Source organism: Pseudocercospora fijiensis, assembly GCF_000340215.1.
Source record: "Pseudocercospora fijiensis CIRAD86 unplaced genomic scaffold MYCFIscaffold_1, whole genome shotgun sequence".
Classification (NCBI taxonomy): Eukaryota; Fungi; Ascomycota; class Dothideomycetes; order Mycosphaerellales; family Mycosphaerellaceae; genus Pseudocercospora; species Pseudocercospora fijiensis.
This window is the reverse complement of record NW_006921532.1, coordinates 9,455,939-9,475,931: the sequence shown is the minus strand read 5'-3', so window position 1 is coordinate 9,475,931 and position 19,993 is coordinate 9,455,939. Positions and strand designations below refer to the sequence as shown.

The following is a 19,993-nucleotide window of genomic DNA, read 5'->3' as shown; positions in this document are numbered from 1 at the left end:
AGACTGATTTGACTTACTCTTGTATTGCAAGATTCCTTGATCCCATCTAGCCGGCCCGTCCAAGTGATGTCCCAGCGTCGTCTCACGTAAAGACTCAGACCGCAGGACCTACCCATGGCATGCCCTTATAAGAGAGTTTGAGCCACGCCACGCTAGCATCGATCGTCCAAGCAATTTTCCGCAATAGAGGCGGAGCTGTTAGTGCCGTCCATCAGATGTCGCAATGCAAAGTATTTCCTGAAGCCATATAAACAATGTCAATTAACACACCAAGTGTCAAGCGACCAGGGTGCTGTTTCGCATTTCGGCAGCGCGATTGGTGCAGCGTCGGACAATGCGCCCAATCTCGCCTGATCTCCGAAGGAAGCACACATGTGATTTCGGCAAAGACGTGATCGTGTTGCACTTCATCTTTTTGAGGTCTCAACAACAATCTGGCTGCGGCCTCAAAGGCGCTGATCGAAGTCATGAAGCAGAAGGGCAACTTCTTGCCAGCAGCAAACCAAATATCCTCCGTTACCTGTCTTGCGACGCCTTCTAAGCCGTAGCACCCAGTTCCCCGGAAACGCCGCCCAAGTTTTCATGCCTGCGTAAGAGGTCATTGCGTTCAATCATGCCTGGCCGTCGTGATCATTGATGTTATGGAGAGCAACGTCCTGAGAGTCCCGCTTCTCGCCATCCCCATTCATGGTCGGTCGTGAGAAGCTGTTGCCGCGAGACAACCGATCGACTCGCTCTCGCTTTGGCACACGTCCTTCGCCATCAGAGCCAGAATCCCGGGCAACGACTTCGCCTGCATCAGTCACCTCCACGCCATTGACTGCCATCTTCAGATCCTTCTGGCTGGCAGTCCCGAGAGACACGTTCTGCATGGCTTTCTCCATGACCTTCATTTTCTTCGTCTCGCCGCGGATGCGGTTAAGATGCTCGAAATAGCCATCATCGACTGGCGTTACGTACTTGCCGCAGAAGACTCCGATCTCGAACTTCTGGTCAGGACGCGGACTATCCTTTGCGCAAGCCGCTTGCAGGTCGTGTATGTCTTGATAGACGACACCGTCTGCGCCGATGTGTTTGGAGATGTCGTCGGTTGTTCTCTGATGAGCCACGAGCTCATCCTGACTCGCCAGGTCAATCCCGTAAATATGCGCGTGCGTGATAGGCGGCGCACAGCTACTGAAAAAGACCTTCTTTGCGCCAGCTTCTCTCGCCATGATGACGATTTCTCGAGAAGTGGTGCCACGAACGATACTGTCGTCGACGAGCAGCACGTTCTTGCCTTCAAATTCCAGTGGTATAGCGTTGAGCTTCGCACGTACGCCCCGCTGTCGTGCCTTTTGTGAAGGCATAATGAACGTCCGGAAGATATAGCGATTCTTGACGAAGCCTTGGCAGTATGGAATCTTGAGATGCTTGCTCACAGCATATGCAGACACGAGTGAAGTCTCTGGGATAGGAATGACTGCATCAATCTCCTTCAATTGCTCCAGGCCCAATTGCTTCTTGATCGTTTCAGCGAGGCTGTAGCCCATAAGCTGGCGCGCGCGGTAGACAGAGATATTGTCGATAACACTTTCCGGACGTGCGAAGTAAACATATTCGAAGATGTCGGGTGCGTAGTCCATCTGTTTGCTGACTTGGTGGAATTGTGGTGCCTTGCCTTTCTCGATGATGACGGCCTGACCTGGCAGGATATCCTTGAACTTCCCGTATCCGTTTTGACTGAGAGCGACAGACTCAGATGCCATCATGTAATCCTTGCCGCCTTCAACATCAAGAGACTCCCTCTCGCCAAGCACCATTGGGCGAATGCCGTATGGATCACGGAAGCCGATCAAGCCAAAGCCAGCAAGCATGGCTGTACAAGCCCAGCCACCCTTACACCTCTTGTACATGCGCTCGAGTGCGCGGAAGCAGTCGGCGGAGTTGATGCGGGCTTTTCCGGTTTCGTTCAATTCGTCGGCGAAGATGTTCAGCATGAGTTCGCTGTCGGACTCGGTATTGATGTGTCGATGCGCCTCCTTGTCCAAGTATTCCTTCAATTCTGGAGCATTGATCAGGTTGCCGTTGTGGGTGAAGCATATGCCGTATGGCGAATTGACGTAAAATGGCTGAGCTTCGGCGTTGGCGCTGCTGCCCGCGGTCGGATATCTCAAATGGCCCAAGCCCATGTAGCCTGGCAAGTCTGCGACTCTCCTGCCTTCCTGGAAGACTTTCGAGGCCAAGCCGTTGCCTTTGCATTGGAAGATTTTGCCGCCCTTAGAGCAAGTCGCGATTCCGCAAGCATCTTGGCCTCGGTGTTGGAGGTAGTACAGGGCCTGGGGTTGTCAGCATGGAAAGCAGCGCAAATATCCAAGAATCAAGTCAGATTTGCCTTACCTGATGGATTTCTGGCGCAGCATCTGCGGATTGTGAGGCTAGAATGACAGCGAGAATGCCACACATCTTGACGATTTATGGGACGAGGCTGGATATGTCTGTGCAATGTGCTGCATCAGCAAATGCTCATGAAAAGTCTAGCCACAGTGGAATGCAGATTGACTTGAGCTCTCTCAGTCACGAGTAGTTTCTCGATCACACAGGATCCGAAGTCTCTGCTCGGTTGTCAGTTCTATTCTCCAACCGACTCAACGACTCCAAAGGCAACTTACAACATCTATAAGGTATACTTGCAGATCATCACCAAGCTCTTGCGGAACGCAGGTTGCGCACGTCTATTCAAGCGTCCTCAAACTCACCTTCTTCCTCGCTAGTTTCTTGTCTAAAGGTGGTTGAGTGATGTCCGGGGAGAGAGGGAGGGAGAGAGAGGTTGGAGGCTGCGCGGTCGCGTGCTCGAGATCGAAGGTGGTAATTATGCGCGAAGGAACATGACTACTGGCGGCAGCTTCGCGCTTACGTCTCTGTCCGTCGCGTGGATACATTTTATTGCGAGAGCGTTCAAGGTCAAGGTAGAAAATTCAAAGACCCCTCGGCCGTTGAGCCCTGGATCGGAGCGCTCGGCACGGCAAGTGCGTAAGCGAGCCGGGGGCAGGTGCAGGTGCAGGTGCAGGGCAGGTGCAGGGCAGGGCAGGGCAGGTGCAGGGGAGCTGCTGACTTCACGCTTCACTCCATTGTCAAGCTTGAGCAGCCTTCTACGCATCTGCGCTCGACATGCTCTGAATGCTCCATATCTGCACAGAGAGGCCCGAGAATCACATGCAGGCTAGGAGATGGCCAAGACACGCCTTTCGAACAAGCACAAGCGCACCTCAATGCCATTTCCCGTTTGCACAATGCGCCGACATACCCATGTCAGAAGCCACATAAAGAGCGGCGATGATGCGCTGCGTTTGCCTCATCATGCGGCTATTTGCAGATGGGAACTTTGGCAATAAGGAGAACGCCTCAAGCATTTCGAGGCTACCACGCCTCAGGCAGTTCGAGCCCGTGATGGAATAGCAGCAGCAGAGAAGAAACGAAATGAGGGAGTCAATCTCTCTTCGCATCTCTGAGCGAGAGTCCAGACACCTTCCACCCATCTGCAGGCAGGCGCGAGATGCACGACCGTTGCATGGCTGTTGTAGTGATGGCAGCAGCCGCTAGCCATTCGTGCAACATCACCTGCAGTCTTCCATGCACCCTTGCTTTCCCAGAAGTGAACTTCACTTTTCGCCTTCTTTCGCCTTCTTTCGCCTCAGTTCTTTGTCACCAACAACGACATCACCTGCGGTCTGCCGCCTATAGCGGTCGCGCGCCTGAGACACAGACGCTACATATGTTTCGCTGAATTCCGCCACCATGCGTCGCTTTCTCAAGCCATCGAAGCCGGTCCCGAAGCCCAAGTCAAGGCTCATGGACACCTCTCCCACACCTGAGCCTGCAGATGATGCACCTTTCAACATCATAGACCTCACAAGCGACGATGAAGATGACAGCAGCTCGATCCCACCAATTCCAGACGCTGAAGAGTACGACAATGAAGGCGAAGATGCTGTAGAGCAGCTCACAGAAGAAGAATTCTTTCGGCACATCAGACATTCACGCACAGCGGTGCCGCCTGGCCATGACCGAGCGGACTTCGCAACAATTGAAGATGGCGCGCGAATCGGCCCAGGAGACACGGTCGAGCTGCATAACGGCACATTCTTCAAAATTGAGCACATCATCCGCGAACGCGCCCTTGGCTATCAACCACACGCTTTCAAGCTCCGTGGCATTCTGCTTAAGTGTTGCCGCCATATGGACAACATGTTCGAGAAGAACATCAACGAGCTGGTGGCTATACTTTTAGTGCCATTGCGAGACTCACGCCCAAACTTTGTGACCGGCATGGAAGAGGTTTCTCTATCGCTCGTCAAAAGAATTCGAGAAGTGATCTTCACGAATGCCATTTTTCCCGCGCATTCATTCCGGACGGTGCCATGTCCTGAGAATTGGTCACAGATGAAAAGGGACAACAACGGACAGTTGGTTCTCGACAAATATGACAATCCGAGGTGGGTGTACAATAGTGCTGTGATCAATGAGGAAGCACGATTGGTGGTGAGATGGGCATCAGTACGACACTTCGACAAGAGTGATGGCAAAGTTAAGCGCGAGGTGTTCCGAAGACTGGCGCCCGCTGAGGCCGATCCCGGATACAGCGTTTCTCGTGTTCAACTTCTGAGGACGTACCAGAGGGGCCTGATGCGCAGACAGCGCGCGTCGAGCAGCGCCGCAATGTCAACAGAATCTTCAGGTCCAGCGCCGGAGCCATCACGCAAGCGTCGCAGCACTATTACGATTGATGACTCTGATGATGAGGTTGTTGTGACAAAAGTACAGCCTACCAAGAAGCGAAAGCGGACTTTCACTGAAGAGAGTCACGAGATGACAGATGTCTTTGCACCTGAGGCTAAGGCGTCAGGCCTTCCTCTCAGTCGAGTGACAAAATATCACAGAACGACATACTCTGAAGAGGTTGAAGCAGGCCCATCAACTTTCAGCCCGCCCCACCAAGGGCCTACACCTCGAGGTGGGCTCACACGATTGTACCCACCGCTGCAGAAGAAATACGCCATCACCGATCTATACTGTGGCATGGGCGGGGTTAGCGAAGGCGCTCGCATGGCCGGCTTGAATGTGAAATACGGGGTGGAACGAGAAAAGCATGTCGCTGAAACGCATCAATTGAACCACCCGACCTGCCGCACATTGCAGATGAACGTCGCCGACTTTCTGCAAGATCGCGAAGTGCTCACAGTCGACGTCTTGCACAGCTCGTGCCCATGTCGCTATTGGTCAATGCAGCACACCGTCGATGGAAAGAACGACGAAGAAAATATTGCTGCATCATTCATGGTAGCAGAGGCTGCACGCAAGACACAATGTCGCGTCATGACTTTCGAGCAAGCCCCAGGTCTACTGTGGAAAAGGGTCAACAAACCTTATTGGCAGCTTTGGATTAATCAGTTTACCAGTATGGGCTGGGACGTGGAGTGGAGAGTGCTAAACTTTGTCAATCACCGCAACCCACAAGGAAGAAAACGTTTGATTGTCATCGCAGCTTGGTAAGTACCTGATGCACAATGTTCCAATAACGTCCGCTGATTTTCTGCAGTCCAGGACAGCTACTCCCTGAATTTCCAGCCGAGACGAGTGGTCCAGGCCTCAGACCATTCATGACGGTTAATGAGGCAATCTCGAACATCAAGCCAGATGCCACAAACCACAACCCACAGCAGATGCGCCAGGAGCAGCGCATGAAGCCCAGGAATCTGCCAGCGGCAGACGGCAATAAGGTCTTGCAGCACATTGTCGATCGTGCAGGCCCTTCTGCACTGCACCCTAATGGCCGACGTAAATTCACCATACGGGAGGTCATGCGTCTTCAAACATTCCCTGATACTTACAAGATGCGAATTGAGAGCAGGAATGGCCGAACTCCGTGGACCAAAGCAGTGGGCATGGTTGGCGATGCTGTGCCTCCTGTGGTCATGGAGGCTATCTTCACGAACGTCATCAAAGCCTTGCAGAAGACAGATGATGAGGTCTCGGCGTTCGTTGTACCAGCCGAGAACGCCATTGAGATTGATTGATGAGGCCAATCTCGATTAGAGTCACGTTGTGTGGACAGGTCAACAGGCCAGCCGGGTAATCAGGAACAAGACGCAGCGCATAGCTTCAGTGTACAAAGCAGGGATTTGAATTCGCTTGGACCGAAGAAGAACTTCCGAAAACTGATGGAGCATCGGAAGCATGAAGGCTCAGAAGAACACATGTGGGAGCTTTGCACGGTCAGACGCATAAGGATTCAACGCATTCGAGGATTAAGGAGACGCTGAGGCCCTCACTGCAGCGCTTGAGCTCCTTGAGTCTTACATAGTCTTTCGAAGAATGGACGCGAATGAAATCGAGCTCTCGATCTTCCTTTGTGTGCGTAATTTCTTGACGCTATGAGTCGTCTCTTCAATGAGCGCACACACTTGGCACTGATGAAGAATTTCCATGTCATCTCCATTCCATGCCACAGCACAAGAATGGCAAGGTACCTGTTACGCCCTTGAGGTAGATAGCAGGATCTAGAAGTCTGGCCGTACAGTACTCTTTCGTGGATAAAACTTTGCATACAAACTAGAGCAAAAACATAAAGTCGTAACTCGCGCGCGAACTCTGGCATTAGACATTTCCAGACTATCGTGCTTCCAGATAGCACTGATGTGAAAGACGATCCACGGCCGACGTGGCTTCTTTCGCTACATATACACGGCTGGAGCGCCTCATCCAAATTGAACGCCGCAATTCTTCCCATTTCTGTGTTCTGCCTTACCTAAGCAACCATCCACCATGCACCGCCCAGCAGACCGATGAGCACCAATGCTGTCAAAATGCCTGCGCCAGCGCGATCGGCTGTTGTGATTCTACCAGGTGGAGCGACTGGGTTGCCGTCGCCTCCAGTTCCGGCGTTGGGGTTACCAATGGACGTCGCGCCAGTCTTATTGCCGAGAGGTCCTTGGACGCTGTCAATGAGGTTGCTCTGAATGACTTCCAGAGCGTTCATCTGCTGTCCGACGCCATACCCGCCATCATAGCTGCCGGTGGTCCATTTGGTGCCGCAGGTCTTACCATCGTCACCTCCAGTGCATGACTTGGCAGCTGCTTGCGCGGAGGACGCAAGAAGGGGCAACACAGTGTCGTGCATCCATGGAGCGACCTTGATTGATGCCGCCATCCAGCGGGACAGGTAGGCTTTGAAAGACTGCTGATCGATGTTGCAGTTGTTCGAGGGCTCGCAAGCGACTTCGTACATGACATTGTCCTTGAAAAAGATCTGAGCAGCGCCTTCGAGCAGGCCCTGGGCTCGTTGACGCCAGGTGTCCCGTTCAGCGCCAGTAGTCTAGAGGCATGGTCAGTAAAGGAAGATGGACCCTGTAATCACGACAATACATACCACATTCCACATGACAGCAGCTCCGTACATGTACACACCAGCGTTGTAGCTCCACTGGATATGGTTGAGCTCAGTGCAGTTCAGATTGTCGTCCGAGCCGTCAAAGATGTAGTACTTGTCACTCATGAGACCAATTGCACGAGTCCAATCCCACATCTTGTTTGCCCAATCATAGTATGTTGTGTTGCCGGTGTAGAAGCCCAAGCGTGCAGCGAGGTTGAAGAAGCAGCCGTTCGAGATGGAGTTCTTGTAGTTGTATCCGTTGTTGAACGTGAAGATCTGCCACTTGAGTCCTCCTCCGCATGAAGTGGTATCCCATCGCAGCGCTTGGGAGTTGAAAACAGCCTGTGCCAATGCCAGCCACTGAGGCTGGTCTTCTGGAGGGTTTGGAAAATTGGTTTCTGCTGCCGACATGGCCGCAATGCCCCAAAAGGCCTGATCATCGTTTCCGAGAGACTTTGACTGATTGGGAGGCATGTAGTTGTCGTCAGGTCCAACTTGGAACAAGAGCGCTTGCGATACCACATCGTTGTATGTGGCATCGCCAGTATAGTACCAGTAATCGATCATGGCGCCAAACATGGCACCAGCCTCCCACCAGTAGTATGGCCCTGGAAGCAGACCTGGGATACCACCGGTCTTGTTGCCAGTGTACCATTTCATCATGCCATCGGCGGTTATTCGCGCAGCCGACTTGATTGAGTTGGGGTCTTTCAAATCGAGCGCAATGCCAAGTGCAGAGCGCGCTGCCAGCAGGGCGCTGCCGAGGAGCGTTGTTGTGCGCATTGTAGTGTGTTCGCAGGAGAGTTGGTATTTGCTGCTCACGACGTCGGCCTACTGGGCCTCGAGGGTCGGAACAAAGCGCGAAGAGTGGTCGTCGCCGCTGCTTCCCTCGCTGTGCCGGCAGGCGATATGGAAGTGCGAACTCGCAACGGAGGTGTGGGTTCGGGTTTGGTAGAGCGCGCTCACTACAGTAGCCGTCGCCGTCGCCGTCGCCGTTGCTGTGCAGGAGGTGGCGGAGCCGAAATACTCGGCGCTGTCAACGACCGGGAGGCTGACGATTATTGCGCTGCTGATGACGGTCACTGATGGAACCTCGCTCGCTCGCTCAGGTCGCAACAACAGGTGACAAACGAGCGGATGTGTTTGGGAGGGGATAAAGATGGCAAGGAGATGGTGACATGCAGTCCGTCGGCGAACCTGCGCCTGCGCAGACTTTCCCTACGTAGATGCATCTTGGCATGTCTTGGCCGCCTCGTGTTGTTGCAGACGTACAGGTCCCCCTGGGAACAAACTCGGGACGCTAAGGTACCGTACAGTATGTATTGCCCCACGCTCCACAGCACAGCATCTCCAACACCTCCACCACTTCTGCTCGATCACACCCAGCGATACATCAACAATGCTATAAGAGTTGCAAGGCTGTCTTGCGGCCAACGGGTTTCGGACTGCATCATATCGCGCTACAGCGGTCTACTCCCTTGATGAGCACAGCGATTCGCGTTCGGACGCTCGGGCATTCCAAAAATACGACTGCGAAGTCCTCGATGAGGCTCGATCACTTTCGGCAATGCTTCGGTAGAGGAAAGAATATGTACATCCACACCTGAGATCCCCGGTCTAAGCTTCGGGCAATTGGTGTTTTGTGTCCTTGGTCTACGTGTATCTCGTTGTTCCCGAGACTGCTGGCCAAAGCTTGGAAGAGATTGATGAGCTGTTCGAGGGCTCATGGTTCATGGCATGGAGGAGTGATAAGAAGAAGGTAAAGGACATTGAAGTGCTGGACGGCCAGGCGCCTTCGTAAGTCGAAATCGTCTCTCTTTCGGGCGGAGGAGTACTGACAAGTCGCAGCGTCGACAGTGGCAAGCTACAGAAGACGATGGGCCAGACCGCAAAGCCGCTAGATATGTGAGCCGCAGTCAGTGAGAATTTGCCTTCTACGCCGAATGCACTCGCGTTTCGTGACATCTTGTGTATTGTTTTTTGGACGATGCCTTCCATTCTCGTTGGGTTCGACTATCACATTGACATCTACCTGCGATCACGGGGCACTGGGTGGTGAAGACCTTGTCATGAGCCCTTGTTGTTGTTCACTGCTGACCTGACTCTGGCAAATGTTGCGCTTGTTGAAGGTGCTTCTTTGAGCTGGCGACCACGGTCCGCTCTTACAGATGGAAACAGTCGGTGTCTAGAGCCATGATTCGTATCACCGACGGCAAGGGCCTGATTCATATGCTGTTTCTCATTACAAAAAGATCCAACCGAAATGGCCGTCTCTCGAGACTCGAGTCTCCGCCTCCCGAGTATCACTCAGCCTTCCAAGACCCATACTCGCAGCTCGTCTCGCAGCGGCATACTGGAGGCCACTCGGACTCCTCCGCATCATCGCCACCCACATCCTCCTTGCCATCAGCATCGCCATCGCCCTGCGCATCCAAGCTCACGCCACCATCGTCCTCCATCCACTGATCATATTCCTCTACGCAATTGTTGAACTCCGCCAGATTGCACCACGACTCGTAGAACTTCCTCTCCGCGGTACAGAACGCTTCAAAGTCTTTCTTGACTTTGGTCTTGGCGTACCCCGTGACCTTGACGTTCTTGATTACGTTGATGAATGGCGCTGCGGCACCGAGAATGTAGTCAACAGCCTTATCCTGACAGGCGACGCGACGGCCCGTGGGAAAGGACGGGGACGAAACTGATGTACGCGCTGGGGCGTCGATGTCGATGGTCACTAAAAGCGAAGGGCAAGACTGTCAGCGTGTGTTTCGGAAAGATCGCTCGAAGGGCAAAGGCTAGGACCAGCCTACTGTCTGTAACATGACGGCCACAGCTGCTGTCGTCGGGCGGAGTGATGCCTTTTGTACTTACAGTTCGCAAGATTGACCATGTAGCGCAGGGCCAGGGCAGTCTTAGGCGGGTGGGAGCAGAATTTTGGGTCGCCCTTGAAGCGGAACAGCTTCAGGAAGTCTTCGTGGCTGAGACTAAGCTCAATTTTGGTGATTCGAGACCCGACGAGGTCGTTGCAGGTGAGGCGCTGCAAGACTTGTCTGGTGTTGACCTTGAAAGTTGCACATTTGAAGAGGACGTGGCTTGCTTCCTTGTAGTACAGTCGATTGAGGAGCAGGAGTGAAGTGCGCTGGATTGGAATTGCGAACGGAGAGCGGGCGGCGAAGGGAAAGCACTTCGAGATTGTGTATGGTCGGACGGTAACGTCGTATGCGTGAGAGTAGATGGTCTCGCGAAGCTCAGCTGGCAATCGAGGGAAGTCGAAATGCTTGTGGAGAGTCTTGCTACGATTCTGCCACTGTAGTTTATGTGGTCAGCATATCCATCCATTGCCAGGTATACGCAGTGCCATTGATTGAGCTTACCCAGTCCCACTGTCTGTCCCACATGGACTGCTTATCATCGTCGCTCAACTTTCCCGGAGTGACGGACCATCTGACAACCTCAGGCAACGGCTTCGTGTCCATGTAAGCGGCGACGCTCAGCCATCGGCCGGGAGTCTTGATCTGCACTTTGCCATTCTTGTCAAGTTCGACGCGGACCACATCTGCCTCTCGGCCCCAAACTTCGATGCTGTACGTGTCGTACCCAAGGAACTGTCCGTGGTCGTAGACCTTGCTGGCGTCTGGTGCACCCCGAATTGCGATCCAGAGTGTGAATGTGTCGAAGGTCTGGAGCTTCCACAATTCAATTTCTTTCTCGAACAGAGCTGCGACTCTGTCTTGATCCGCCTTGCTGGTGTGTGTTAGTACACCATTGACGATTGTAGCCCAGCCCATGACGACGGCAGTGCTGTATGGCTAGCCCTGTATGCCTGTCGATCCTCGTCTCTAGATGGTGGTTCTGATAATCTTGGCCTGCTGTAAGGATTCTTAGTAGTCCTTCTCAACCGGGAGGCTGCAATCGCTGTGTGTGTGATGGTGGAAGAGAAAGAGAACGAAGCAAGAAAGTGGCTGGTTTTAACGTGGCAAGGCATCTCTCACTGAGCGGCCCGTGCGTCAGACTTTCATGTGAGTCCACAATAACTGACGCAAGTAGCTAGTTCTGACAATAGCAGCAGACCGGAAGTGATGCGTTTAGCTCCAGAAACGTGACATCACATGCTGCCTGAGAGCTAGCTCACGCACCGCTTTCTAGCCGCAGCAATTGCTCCAGCGGCATTGGAGGCTTGGAGGGATCAAGACCAATCTCGGTGAGCTTCTGATCCTCCTTGGACTCCTCTTCGTCCTCCATCTTGACGTCCTCTTCGCTCTTAGGTGTCCCGCCTGTCGAGCTGCTGTCATCAAGTTGTCTCTTGAGCCCAGTCACGACACTTTTTACGCCTTCCTTCCGCTCCTTGATGCTGTAGTCATCTTCGAACAGGCCCTTGTCAACCATCTCCTCAATCTTCCCAGCAGTGGTCGCACCGGCCCACTCCCACAGATCCCTCGTCTCTTCACCGCTTAGAACCGCTACAGTACCCCGAGTAGCACCGATGCCATTATCTGCCTTGCTTTCCTCCGCATCGATCTTCAAGGTCTCCTCGATCCATTCTTCGGCTCTCGGCTCAGGCTTCTTCCGTAGCAATTGCTGCAGGAGCCCTTCTTGCGTGTTTCCTGGAAAGCTGGGCAGAGGATATGGGTGAAGCGAAGTGAAGAGTTGACGTTGCGCGTTCAATGTCTGAGCAAGCTCCCCCATATGCGCACCTAGAGCCGTTGAGGCAGCTTGGAGTGTAGGCCTGCGTACTTACCTTTAGCATCGAGCCAGACATGACAATAGTATGATAATAATCGAGAATGTCATATCAGCGTATGAGACGGGCAGCTATCAAGACCTACCATGATGGAAGCGGGTCATTGGACTCGAGGGTGCCTTTGAGATGTGCTATCGAGGAAGACAATTGCGCGAGGCGCGATCGCAGCTGATCTATCGCTCGAATATGGTCTTGTGGCAGAGCCATGATGACGCTTCGCAAGTCGAGTCGGCTCTGTTGTGCTGTCTCGGAGACGGAAGTTTGTTGTCAATAGCGGATGTCGTGATGTCTGCCAGATCGGGCTCGCGTTGCGCCGTTCACTTGCGACCCCTGTCTCCTGTCTTGGCGGGCTGAGCTTCTTCAGCCGTCTGCTCTGTAAACTTCCACCATGCATCAAGACTCCACTTCTGAAGTTCTGAGCATGTAATTCGGCCATGAGGCTGTAGGCACTGTCGGCTAGTTCCAAGCAGCTTCGCGAGCTGGAGCAGTCGGCGAGTTGGGTGGGTGGATAGTACGAGATTCACCTATATATCACACCACTTCTCTCATCAGACTCTCTTAGACCTCTCCTTCACGTTTGTTATAAAGATAATTGAGACTAAAGTAGCTGCCTACATTCCCCGCGAAGATGGGCGACCGCCAGCGCAAAGGCTTGTTTGGTTTGATCAGCTCCGGCATAGGGATGGCAGCCGAATATAGTGAGCACCGCAAAGAACAAAAGCAAGCGAGAGCAGCGGCAGCAGCAGCAGAAGAAGAAGAAAGCTCGAGGCCTATATCAAGTTCTACAAGCAGAGCCGAAGCACCACCAACTGACCTCCCTCCAGCATATGCAGATGCTGCTAGCTCTTCAGGCCGGACACTAGAGGCTGAACCATCCGCATCAGACGAGAAGCGACGTAGTGTTGGTCCAAGTGATCTTACCGATCCCGAGTCGTTCAGCTCGGACGATGAGTCCACAGAAGACGACGAAGAAATTTGGGAGCTGGACGACGCAATCACGTCTGAAGATAGCAAAGATGGCCTTCCTTCATACGAAGAGTCTGAAGCGACCAAGCAACTCGAGCCCACTGAGGATCTTGTGAAAGACGTCATGAGCACTTCAGCAGCTCACGAAGTAGCACAGCCGAGCAGCTCCCGACCACAGAACCCTTTGCCATGCCCTGTCATCATACCTCAGAGACGACCACGCAAGAAGTCTCGAGGCTTCGTGCAAGCCTATGCTCCGGTCCTTCAAAACGCCGGCATCGATCAAGCTACATTCCTCACATTTCTGAAGAACTTCCATAAATCGTCCCAAGCTCACCCAATTCTACCTATTATCCAGGTGGCAGCAGGAATTGCAGGATTTGCACCTGGAGTCATAGCATTGGCTGTCACGACCGGAGTCCAAATCGCAGCTAGAGTAGCGGCTGAAACACAAGAACGATACAAAACCAACACTTTTCTGGACAAGATGAATCAGGAACTATTTCAGCCGGCAGGTCTGTACGCCATGATCGTCAAATACAAATCAGACGCAGAAATGGAAGACTCTGCGCGAAGGACTGGTCTAATCAGCAATCTGATCAAACCGCAAACGGTCGACCTGTCTACAAATCAGGTTATAGCCAAATACTCAGGTGAAGACAGCAGTGCCGGTATGAGTTCACGCATGCAAAATCTCCGCATCTCGAGCACAACGTCCTCGGGACAACTCTCCCTCCCAGAATGTGCTCCCTTGGTCTTCCCTGCAATTGACGAGAAGTTCAATTCATCCACTGGTCCAGAGACTTTCAAGGATAAAACCAAAGATGCTCAACGCTTTCTCTCAGACTATCTAGATCGCAGAGCACAAATGCAATATGCCGCACAAGGCAGTAATCCGGAACAGCTCACCGTGCCACAAGGCGAAAGAGGCTTCAAGAGTTCTTTGGCTGATCCCAACCATGCTATGCATTCGGGAGGTCTTGTGGCGCTTGTAAGCGGTGGCAAGCTGACGCCGAGAAGAGACAAGAGAGAGAGGAAAATGGAAAGGCGAGAAGAGAAGAGTGCCAGGAGGGAGGAGAGGCGGGAAGAAAGGAGGGAAAGAAGAGAAGGGGGAAGGAGGTCGAGGCATGATGGGAGACATTATCATAGTCATGACCATGGTCACGGCGCAGAATTCGGTTACGGTCGTGGAGGCTTTGGGCGAGGCAGAGCAGGATTTGGACATGGCAGAGGCGGCTTTGATGGCCGTGGTCGTGGCCGTGGAGGATTTGGAGCTTTTGAAAGAAGAGGCTTCGGCAGCAGTGCCGGCTACGATGACTACCATTGGGGTCAAGCTCTTGGTGAAGAAGCAGAGTATGGTGATGATGTTGCAGGGCCGAGCTCGTCTTCTCACACAGATGCGTACCAACGCAGATCCAGACGAGGAAGGAGGAATCGGAGTCAGAGGGGTGGCGGTGGTCCGGTACGCACTGTCAAGAGAGCCATGCGTGAGGACGTCTTGTATCTGATGATGGTTAATATGCCTAGTGATGCAGAACTGGCTGAGGCTCGAGATGAGCTGGCAAGAGCAAAGGGACTTACTGGGTAGTGCAGGCTATTGCGCAGTGAAAATCAACTTGGAATATCATGTATTGAGAAAGCAATGCGTGGAAAGCTTTTGCAATACGAGCTACCTTTCAGCATACGAAAACATCAGCCTTCCCACCGTCTTCATAGCCCTACTAGAGACAATGCAACGGTCGTCTAATCCTCAAGCCACGCATTCCAGTATCACATCATGGAAGCGCCGACTCTCAACACATTCATGCCAGAAAAGAGCCGCGGCACCTCACAGATAAAACGCCTGCTGATGTATTTGCGTTTCACCGCATCATCCACGTTCGATGTCGTGTCCGCCCATTTCATAGCCGTTCCCTTCTCCCCATCATTTCATCTTGTCGCGCTCTTTATGAGGTTGGGTTTGGGTTCATCTTCCTCTTGCCGCCGGTCATAGTAACGTTGACGAAACGGCGAGTGTATGTGATTCTCTTCTTGGCGCGGCCCTTTGGAGTCTTCTTCTTCTCCTGTGGCTCGACCTGTATGTATGACGCATGTCAGATATTGTCCTTATTCCGTCTCGGGCTTATCATTTAACGGTGTATTCGTACCTTTGGAGTCTGCGACTTGACCTTACCGGCACGGGCGAGAGATCCGTGCACCTTACCCATGGTTGCGGTGTTCTTTCAAGCTGTGTGTGATTCTGCGGTGGCGAAGAAGTGTTAGCTGTGTGCGCGGAAATCGGTCGTGTGTAGGCGGAAATGTGCTGCCTGGCGGTGTGCGATATATTCGGATGGATTGGCGAGACTCACGGGATCCCTTGATGAATGTCGGGTCGATGGGTGTGTTCGCTGTTCGATGGCGTTGGTGAGGTGCAGCGAGTGTCTTCTCCGCGCTCGCAATTACTGTGCGGCACCTGCCTCTGCCAAGCGTTCTCGGTGTCACGAGAGAGGGAAAGCGCTGCCTCGGATCTTGCCGCGATAAGAGATCCTGACCTTATCATCAGATCAAAGTCATCCATCTCTCTGGTCTTGACAGCATTCGGAGGCGTCAGTTGGAGAATCTGAAGATGCGTTCGGCAATATTGCTATCCAGCCTGGCTGCAGGCATATCGGCCAAGTCCATCCTCACCAGTCAACCTCAACACATCTTCAGCAATCCTGAGGAACCTCACAATGAAGGCTACAGGATACCTTCTGTCCGGGAATCGACCGCCATGGCAAGGAAGATAATGCACCTTACCACAATTGGAGACCTCGTCACCGTATTTCCTTCACAGTCCTCCCACAGCGATGTCGAGCTGCAAGAGAACCGTCCAGCAGGTGTCGCAGGCACACCCATAGGTCTGATGGAATACTATGCCGATTGCGATCCACATTCGGGCAACCCGATCCTCCTTGCCATCAACATTGCCACGCCCTACAAGAACTACAACCAAGGCTCGAACATAAGTCTAAGCATAAGATGGTGGCCAGACCGCAAGACAACATACTCGCTCTTCAGTGATGTCAAAGAGATTCCAACCCCGCATACACCTGCTGCGCTTCCGCGGTTTTCGTTACATGGACACCTTGAGCCGGTCTCGAGACATGGCCTGCAATACCGCAAGATCCAGGCATGCTTCTTGCGATCGCACCCAGACTCTGTGTTATGGCAGCCCGGAAACGACATCTCGCATGAGAGCGAGTATGTGCAATTGATTGTCGACCATGTGTACTGGTTCGGCGGCTTCGGTGATCGAGCAAGGATTGGCTGGTTGCCAATTGAGACTTGGAGGAATTTGACAATGGAAGAGATCATTGATGCCAAACTCCCGGGTGAGAAGAAGGCTAAGAGCTGGTGGAAGCAGTGGCTCTGAATGAGAGCTTAATTTTTGCATATATGATTGAATTGGCTTGAGCCGTCCATATGGCAGGCGACAGTGAACTTCATCAGTATCTAAGCCAGGGAAGCGGCTTCATCTGTATTTCTACGAATAACGAGCTTGCATCCTTTTTGACAAGTTTCTTTCCGACGATCCATGGCTCGGAGTAGCGAAATTGTCGGCCGAATGGCGATACTGCATCCATCCACTAGCGCTAGCACTCATAAGTATTATGGAATACGACGCCACTTCTGGGGGGAATGCTTACTGTTTGCCGCGGCTAGCCTGTGTGAGCGATCTCATTATCCCCATGTCAGTTTACTTTCATTCGTGGATTAAGCTGGTACCCAGCAAATCTTTTGGCGAGATATGGGTAGTCAAAACCTCAATCGCCCTGCTTCTGCTTCTTGACTGGTAGGGACGGGACCTTGAAGCCTTGTGAATCCACCTTCGCAGGCTGAGCCGCTGTGCTGGGACCTCCCAATTGAGTGAACGTGCCACTCTTGAACCATCGATCCTCTTCGGCCTTTCGCTTTCTGTTCATCTCATCGCGCACCTTGGGGTCGACGAGCTCGATACCCTGGACCGGAGTAAAAGCTACAGTCGAAATTGTACCACTTGGCTGCCCACCAACGTTCGTCTTCAGACCACTGCCAACACCTGCAGCTCGTAGACCCTGGGCTCTTAGAGCTCCAGGTGCTGCAGGACCTCCGCCAAATCCACGAAGCGATGTCGCAGTGCCAGAACCACCAGCAGGAGTCGCGCCTCCCCAGCCAGGATTCTTTTTCGATAGCTTTGCTTTCGTTCGTTGATCGATCTGTGTTGCTCGGATTCGTCCATCATCCTGCGCCCCAATCATGCCCAGACCCTTCGAGCTGTCGCCAAAGCCAACTTCAGCTTCTTCTTTACCAAATGCCATCCGGTTCTGAGCCTTGCGCAGATCTGTCATGGCTGTCGCTTCCTTCATCTTCCGTACCCTTCGTCCACCGCGCTTTCTGCTTGGTTTGTCGTCCGGTGCCGGAAGAGCTTTGATACCGCTGTTCGGGGGTGCTTCGGATAGTTTATTGATGCGCTTCTCTACTTGTTCCGCCAAGGCCAACCCCTGCTCACCCGAAGGTGATGAGTGCTGGCTATCAATTCTGGCAGCGAGCACGACTTTTGCAGAGAGAATGCGCATAGCTTGCACCTTGAGATCTTGCGGAACAGCGCGTATGATGTCGTTGTTGTAGAGCACGCCTTGGTTTCGCACACCCACATTTGTAGCCAGACCTGTTGCTCGTGCACTTTTCTTGTTGCCAAGTGGCGGGATGTTGCATGCTGGAGTCTTCGCGAGACCGTTAATACCACCCGCATAGTTGATGAGCTGTGCTGCAGTTGCGGAACCTATCAGCGCAGTTAAGTTGGGTGCAAATATAGACATTCGTGATTGCACATAGTCTGTCAACGTCTTTTTCGCCGAGTCTAGCCTCAAAATCATTTGACATGCCCGACGTACAGTCGCAAGCTCCGTGTCTGAGAGGGGAGTTCCGGAGGTGTTGGTGGCTTCGACAGTGACAACCATTAGCGAGGGACCATCCAAAATCTGCTTGAGCGATGCGCCGACGACATTGTCTTTGCTTTCACTAATGGACTTGATGTTGTCCATAGGACCATTGCCGATGATTCCCACGGTACGAGCATAGTCGAGCGGATTCTGGATCAGCGTCTCGAGCTCCGGAAAGCGTACGGAGTAGTGATCGCGAATGAACTTGTGCACGAGGATGATTTCACCATCAATTTGGGTGGAGAGGGTGTTGGATTGTGTGAGCACTTTGTACTCCGGATTGTCCTCAACTCTTCCAATGTTCTTGGTTTCTTGCCCAGGTGGTAAAGTCCGATAATGGTTGATTTTCTGCAGGAGGCCATGATGGTCAGGGCTGTGTCCATATTGATTAAACCACAACGATTTAAAATAGAAAGGGTGGGGTTATGTGCTTACCTCGAGTAGTGGATCCAGCTGCTTCATGAGACCTGCTACGCTGCGCACATCGCTGACGCTTCGCAAAGCCATGCGCTCTACACGCGCCTTCGTCTCTTCTTCTGTCTCCTCTTCCTCTTTCTTTAAATGATCGGGTAGCAAGTCCTCGTCATTTTCTTCGCCGACTTCTTCCTCATCGCTGTCAAGCTCCATTCCGCCGCCATTCTGCTGTGGCGCTGCGAAGTCTTGTGTTGCATCGTTTGTGCCAAACTCATTCTCGTCGACCTGATCATCGTTCTCATCGCCGCTGTCCTCGAAGTCGTTCAGAAGTTCGTCCGCAATCGTCGCCATTCTGGTCAATTTCGATTCGCTGTGGCTTTCGTGGCAGACCTTCGGACTGAACTACGTATGTTGCATGCTCAGTCAGTTGTCGTATGTGAACCAGACTGGAAGAGAGCTGTTGTCGCAAAGCCAAAGTGTCGGCGTTAGAAGCTCTGTGCTTGGCGCATGACTCGCGCAGCATCAAAACTTCCAAGTCGCATGTGAAAGCGACATTACATCTCCACTTTCAACCTTCCGCACAACACCTCCACCGACAGCGTGATACCGCCGCCGCAATGGAGCCTTCACGCGGCCCTCCAAGGGTCAAGAATAAGGCTCCCGCGCCTCAACAGATATCCGCCGAACAGCTCCTCCGCGAAGCAGTCGACAGACAGGAACCTGCTCTTGAGAAACCGACAACGCGCTTCGCAGATCTTGAGGAACTCCATGAATACCAAGGACGCAAGCGTAAGGAATTTGAAGACTATGTGCGCCGCAATAGACTTAATATGGGCAACTGGTTCCGGTATGCTGCCTGGGAACTGGAGCAGAAAGAATATCGCCGCGCAAGATCTGTTTTTGAGCGAGCCTTGGACTGCGAGCCCACGAATGTGCAGCTGTGGGTACGGTATATCGAGAGCGAAATGAAGGAGAGGAATATCAACCATGCGCGAAACCTGCTTGATCGTGCCGTAAGCATTCTTCCCAGAGTCGACAAGCTGTGGTATAAGTATGTCTACATGGAGGAAATGTTGGGCAACATTCCTGGCACGAGGGCCGTCTTCGAACGATGGATGAGCTGGGAGCCAGACGAGGCAGCGTGGAGCGCATACATCAAGCTAGAGAAGCGCTATGGAGAATTCGATCGCGCGAGGAACATCTTCGAGCGCTTCACCATCGTGCATCCGGAGCCTAGGAACTGGATCAAATGGGCCAAGTTCGAGGAGGAGAATGGAACGAGTGACTTGGTACGAGAGGTGTTTGGTATGGCTATCGAAGCACTTGGCGATGAGTTTATGGATGAGAAGTTGTTCATTGCATATGCCAAGTTCGAGGCAAAGCTCAAGGAGTACGAGCGCTCGAGAGCAATCTACAAGTATGCTCTAGATCGCATGCCAAGATCGAAGTCTGCCATCCTGCACAAAATCGTACACAACATTGAGAAGCAATTCGGCGATCGCGAAGGGTGAGATCATC

General features: G+C 52.8%; 9 protein-coding genes across 9 annotated transcripts in view; 4 read left to right on the top strand and 5 right to left on the bottom strand.

Annotated features, from left to right (window-relative positions):
• Positions 1-219: 219 nt before the first annotated feature.
• On the bottom strand, positions 220-2,910 carry MYCFIDRAFT_55680 (uncharacterized protein). The gene is made up of 3 exons (XM_007921984.1): positions 2,739-2,910; positions 2,380-2,477; positions 220-2,318 (listed from the first exon to the last, which is right to left on the bottom strand). Exons 2-3 carry the CDS (start codon positions 2,443-2,445, stop codon positions 612-614), a joined length of 1,773 nt encoding a protein of 590 aa, XP_007920175.1. The 5' UTR covers positions 2,446-2,477; positions 2,739-2,910; the 3' UTR covers positions 220-611.
• An 867-nt stretch (positions 2,911-3,777) lies between these two features.
• On the top strand, positions 3,778-6,056 carry MYCFIDRAFT_76598 (uncharacterized protein; the record flags this gene model as incomplete). Its single annotated transcript, XM_007922284.1, has 2 exons — positions 3,778-5,528; positions 5,579-6,056. The coding sequence occupies 2 exons, from the start codon at positions 3,778-3,780 to the stop codon at positions 6,054-6,056; spliced, it is 2,229 nt and encodes a 742-aa protein (XP_007920475.1).
• A 483-nt stretch (positions 6,057-6,539) lies between these two features.
• Positions 6,540-8,557, bottom strand: MYCFIDRAFT_149838 (glycoside hydrolase family 76 protein). The gene is made up of 2 exons (XM_007923761.1): positions 7,409-8,557; positions 6,540-7,354 (listed from the first exon to the last, which is right to left on the bottom strand). The coding sequence occupies exons 1-2, from the start codon at positions 8,192-8,194 to the stop codon at positions 6,788-6,790; spliced, it is 1,353 nt and encodes a 450-aa protein (XP_007921952.1). The 5' UTR covers positions 8,195-8,557; the 3' UTR covers positions 6,540-6,787.
• Positions 8,558-11,647: 3,090 nt separating this feature from the next.
• MYCFIDRAFT_17376 (uncharacterized protein) lies at positions 11,648-12,359 on the bottom strand (the record flags this gene model as incomplete). The annotated part of the gene is made up of 2 exons (XM_007921467.1): positions 11,648-12,137; positions 12,238-12,359. Coding segments are annotated over 2 exons (612 nt in total), but the record flags the coding sequence as incomplete, so codon positions are not given.
• A 421-nt stretch (positions 12,360-12,780) lies between these two features.
• On the top strand, positions 12,781-14,706 carry MYCFIDRAFT_193207 (uncharacterized protein; the record flags this gene model as incomplete). Its single annotated transcript, XM_007923760.1, has 4 exons — positions 12,781-12,850; positions 12,977-14,179; positions 14,268-14,580; positions 14,646-14,706. The coding sequence occupies 4 exons, from the start codon at positions 12,781-12,783 to the stop codon at positions 14,704-14,706; spliced, it is 1,647 nt and encodes a 548-aa protein (XP_007921951.1).
• A 56-nt stretch (positions 14,707-14,762) lies between these two features.
• MYCFIDRAFT_76592 (uncharacterized protein) lies at positions 14,763-15,487 on the bottom strand. Its single transcript, XM_007922283.1, has 3 exons — positions 15,467-15,487; positions 15,266-15,357; positions 14,763-15,193 (listed from the first exon to the last, which is right to left on the bottom strand). The coding sequence occupies exons 2-3, from the start codon at positions 15,323-15,325 to the stop codon at positions 15,065-15,067; spliced, it is 189 nt and encodes a 62-aa protein (XP_007920474.1). The 5' UTR covers positions 15,326-15,357; positions 15,467-15,487; the 3' UTR covers positions 14,763-15,064.
• A 214-nt stretch (positions 15,488-15,701) lies between these two features.
• On the top strand, positions 15,702-16,512 carry MYCFIDRAFT_149834 (uncharacterized protein; the record flags this gene model as incomplete). The annotated part of the gene is made up of 1 exon (XM_007923759.1): positions 15,702-16,512. Exon 1 carries the CDS (start codon positions 15,724-15,726, stop codon positions 16,510-16,512), a length of 789 nt encoding a protein of 262 aa, XP_007921950.1. The 5' UTR covers positions 15,702-15,723.
• A 391-nt stretch (positions 16,513-16,903) lies between these two features.
• Positions 16,904-18,826, bottom strand: MYCFIDRAFT_28454 (uncharacterized protein; the record flags this gene model as incomplete). The annotated part of the gene is made up of 2 exons (XM_007921680.1): positions 16,904-18,409; positions 18,497-18,826. The coding sequence occupies 2 exons, from the start codon at positions 18,824-18,826 to the stop codon at positions 16,904-16,906; spliced, it is 1,836 nt and encodes a 611-aa protein (XP_007919871.1).
• A 266-nt stretch (positions 18,827-19,092) lies between these two features.
• The window catches only part of MYCFIDRAFT_128265 (uncharacterized protein), a gene marked incomplete at both ends in the record, with an annotated part of 1,872 nt that continues 971 nt past the window's right edge, over positions 19,093-19,993 (top strand). The window contains one exon of the mRNA XM_007923758.1: positions 19,093-19,982. Coding sequence (XP_007921949.1) covers positions 19,093-19,982 — 890 coding nt within the window. The remainder of the gene's footprint in view (positions 19,983-19,993) is intronic.

What these genes read in the sequence shown, in the direction of transcription:
- MYCFIDRAFT_55680 (XM_007921984.1), bottom strand. Translation starts at nt 2,445, where the DNA reads ATGTGTGGCATTCTCGCTGTCATTCTAGCCTCACAATCCGCAGATGCT. An exon ending in CTGCGCCAGAAATCCATCAG is followed by an intron (nt 2,319 to 2,379) that starts GTAAGGCAAATC and finishes TGACAACCCCAG; the next exon opens with GCCCTGTACTACCTCCAACA.
- MYCFIDRAFT_149838 (XM_007923761.1), bottom strand. Translation starts at nt 8,194, where the DNA reads ATGCGCACAACAACGCTCCTCGGCAGCGCCCTGCTGGCAGCGCGCTCT. An exon ending in CTGCTGTCATGTGGAATGTG is followed by an intron (nt 7,355 to 7,408) that starts GTATGTATTGTC and finishes CCATGCCTCTAG; the next exon opens with ACTACTGGCGCTGAACGGGA.
- MYCFIDRAFT_76592 (XM_007922283.1), bottom strand. Translation starts at nt 15,325, where the DNA reads ATGGGTAAGGTGCACGGATCTCTCGCCCGTGCCGGTAAGGTCAAGTCG. An exon ending in TCAAGTCGCAGACTCCAAAG is followed by an intron (nt 15,194 to 15,265) that starts GTACGAATACAC and finishes TCATACATACAG; the next exon opens with GTCGAGCCACAGGAGAAGAA.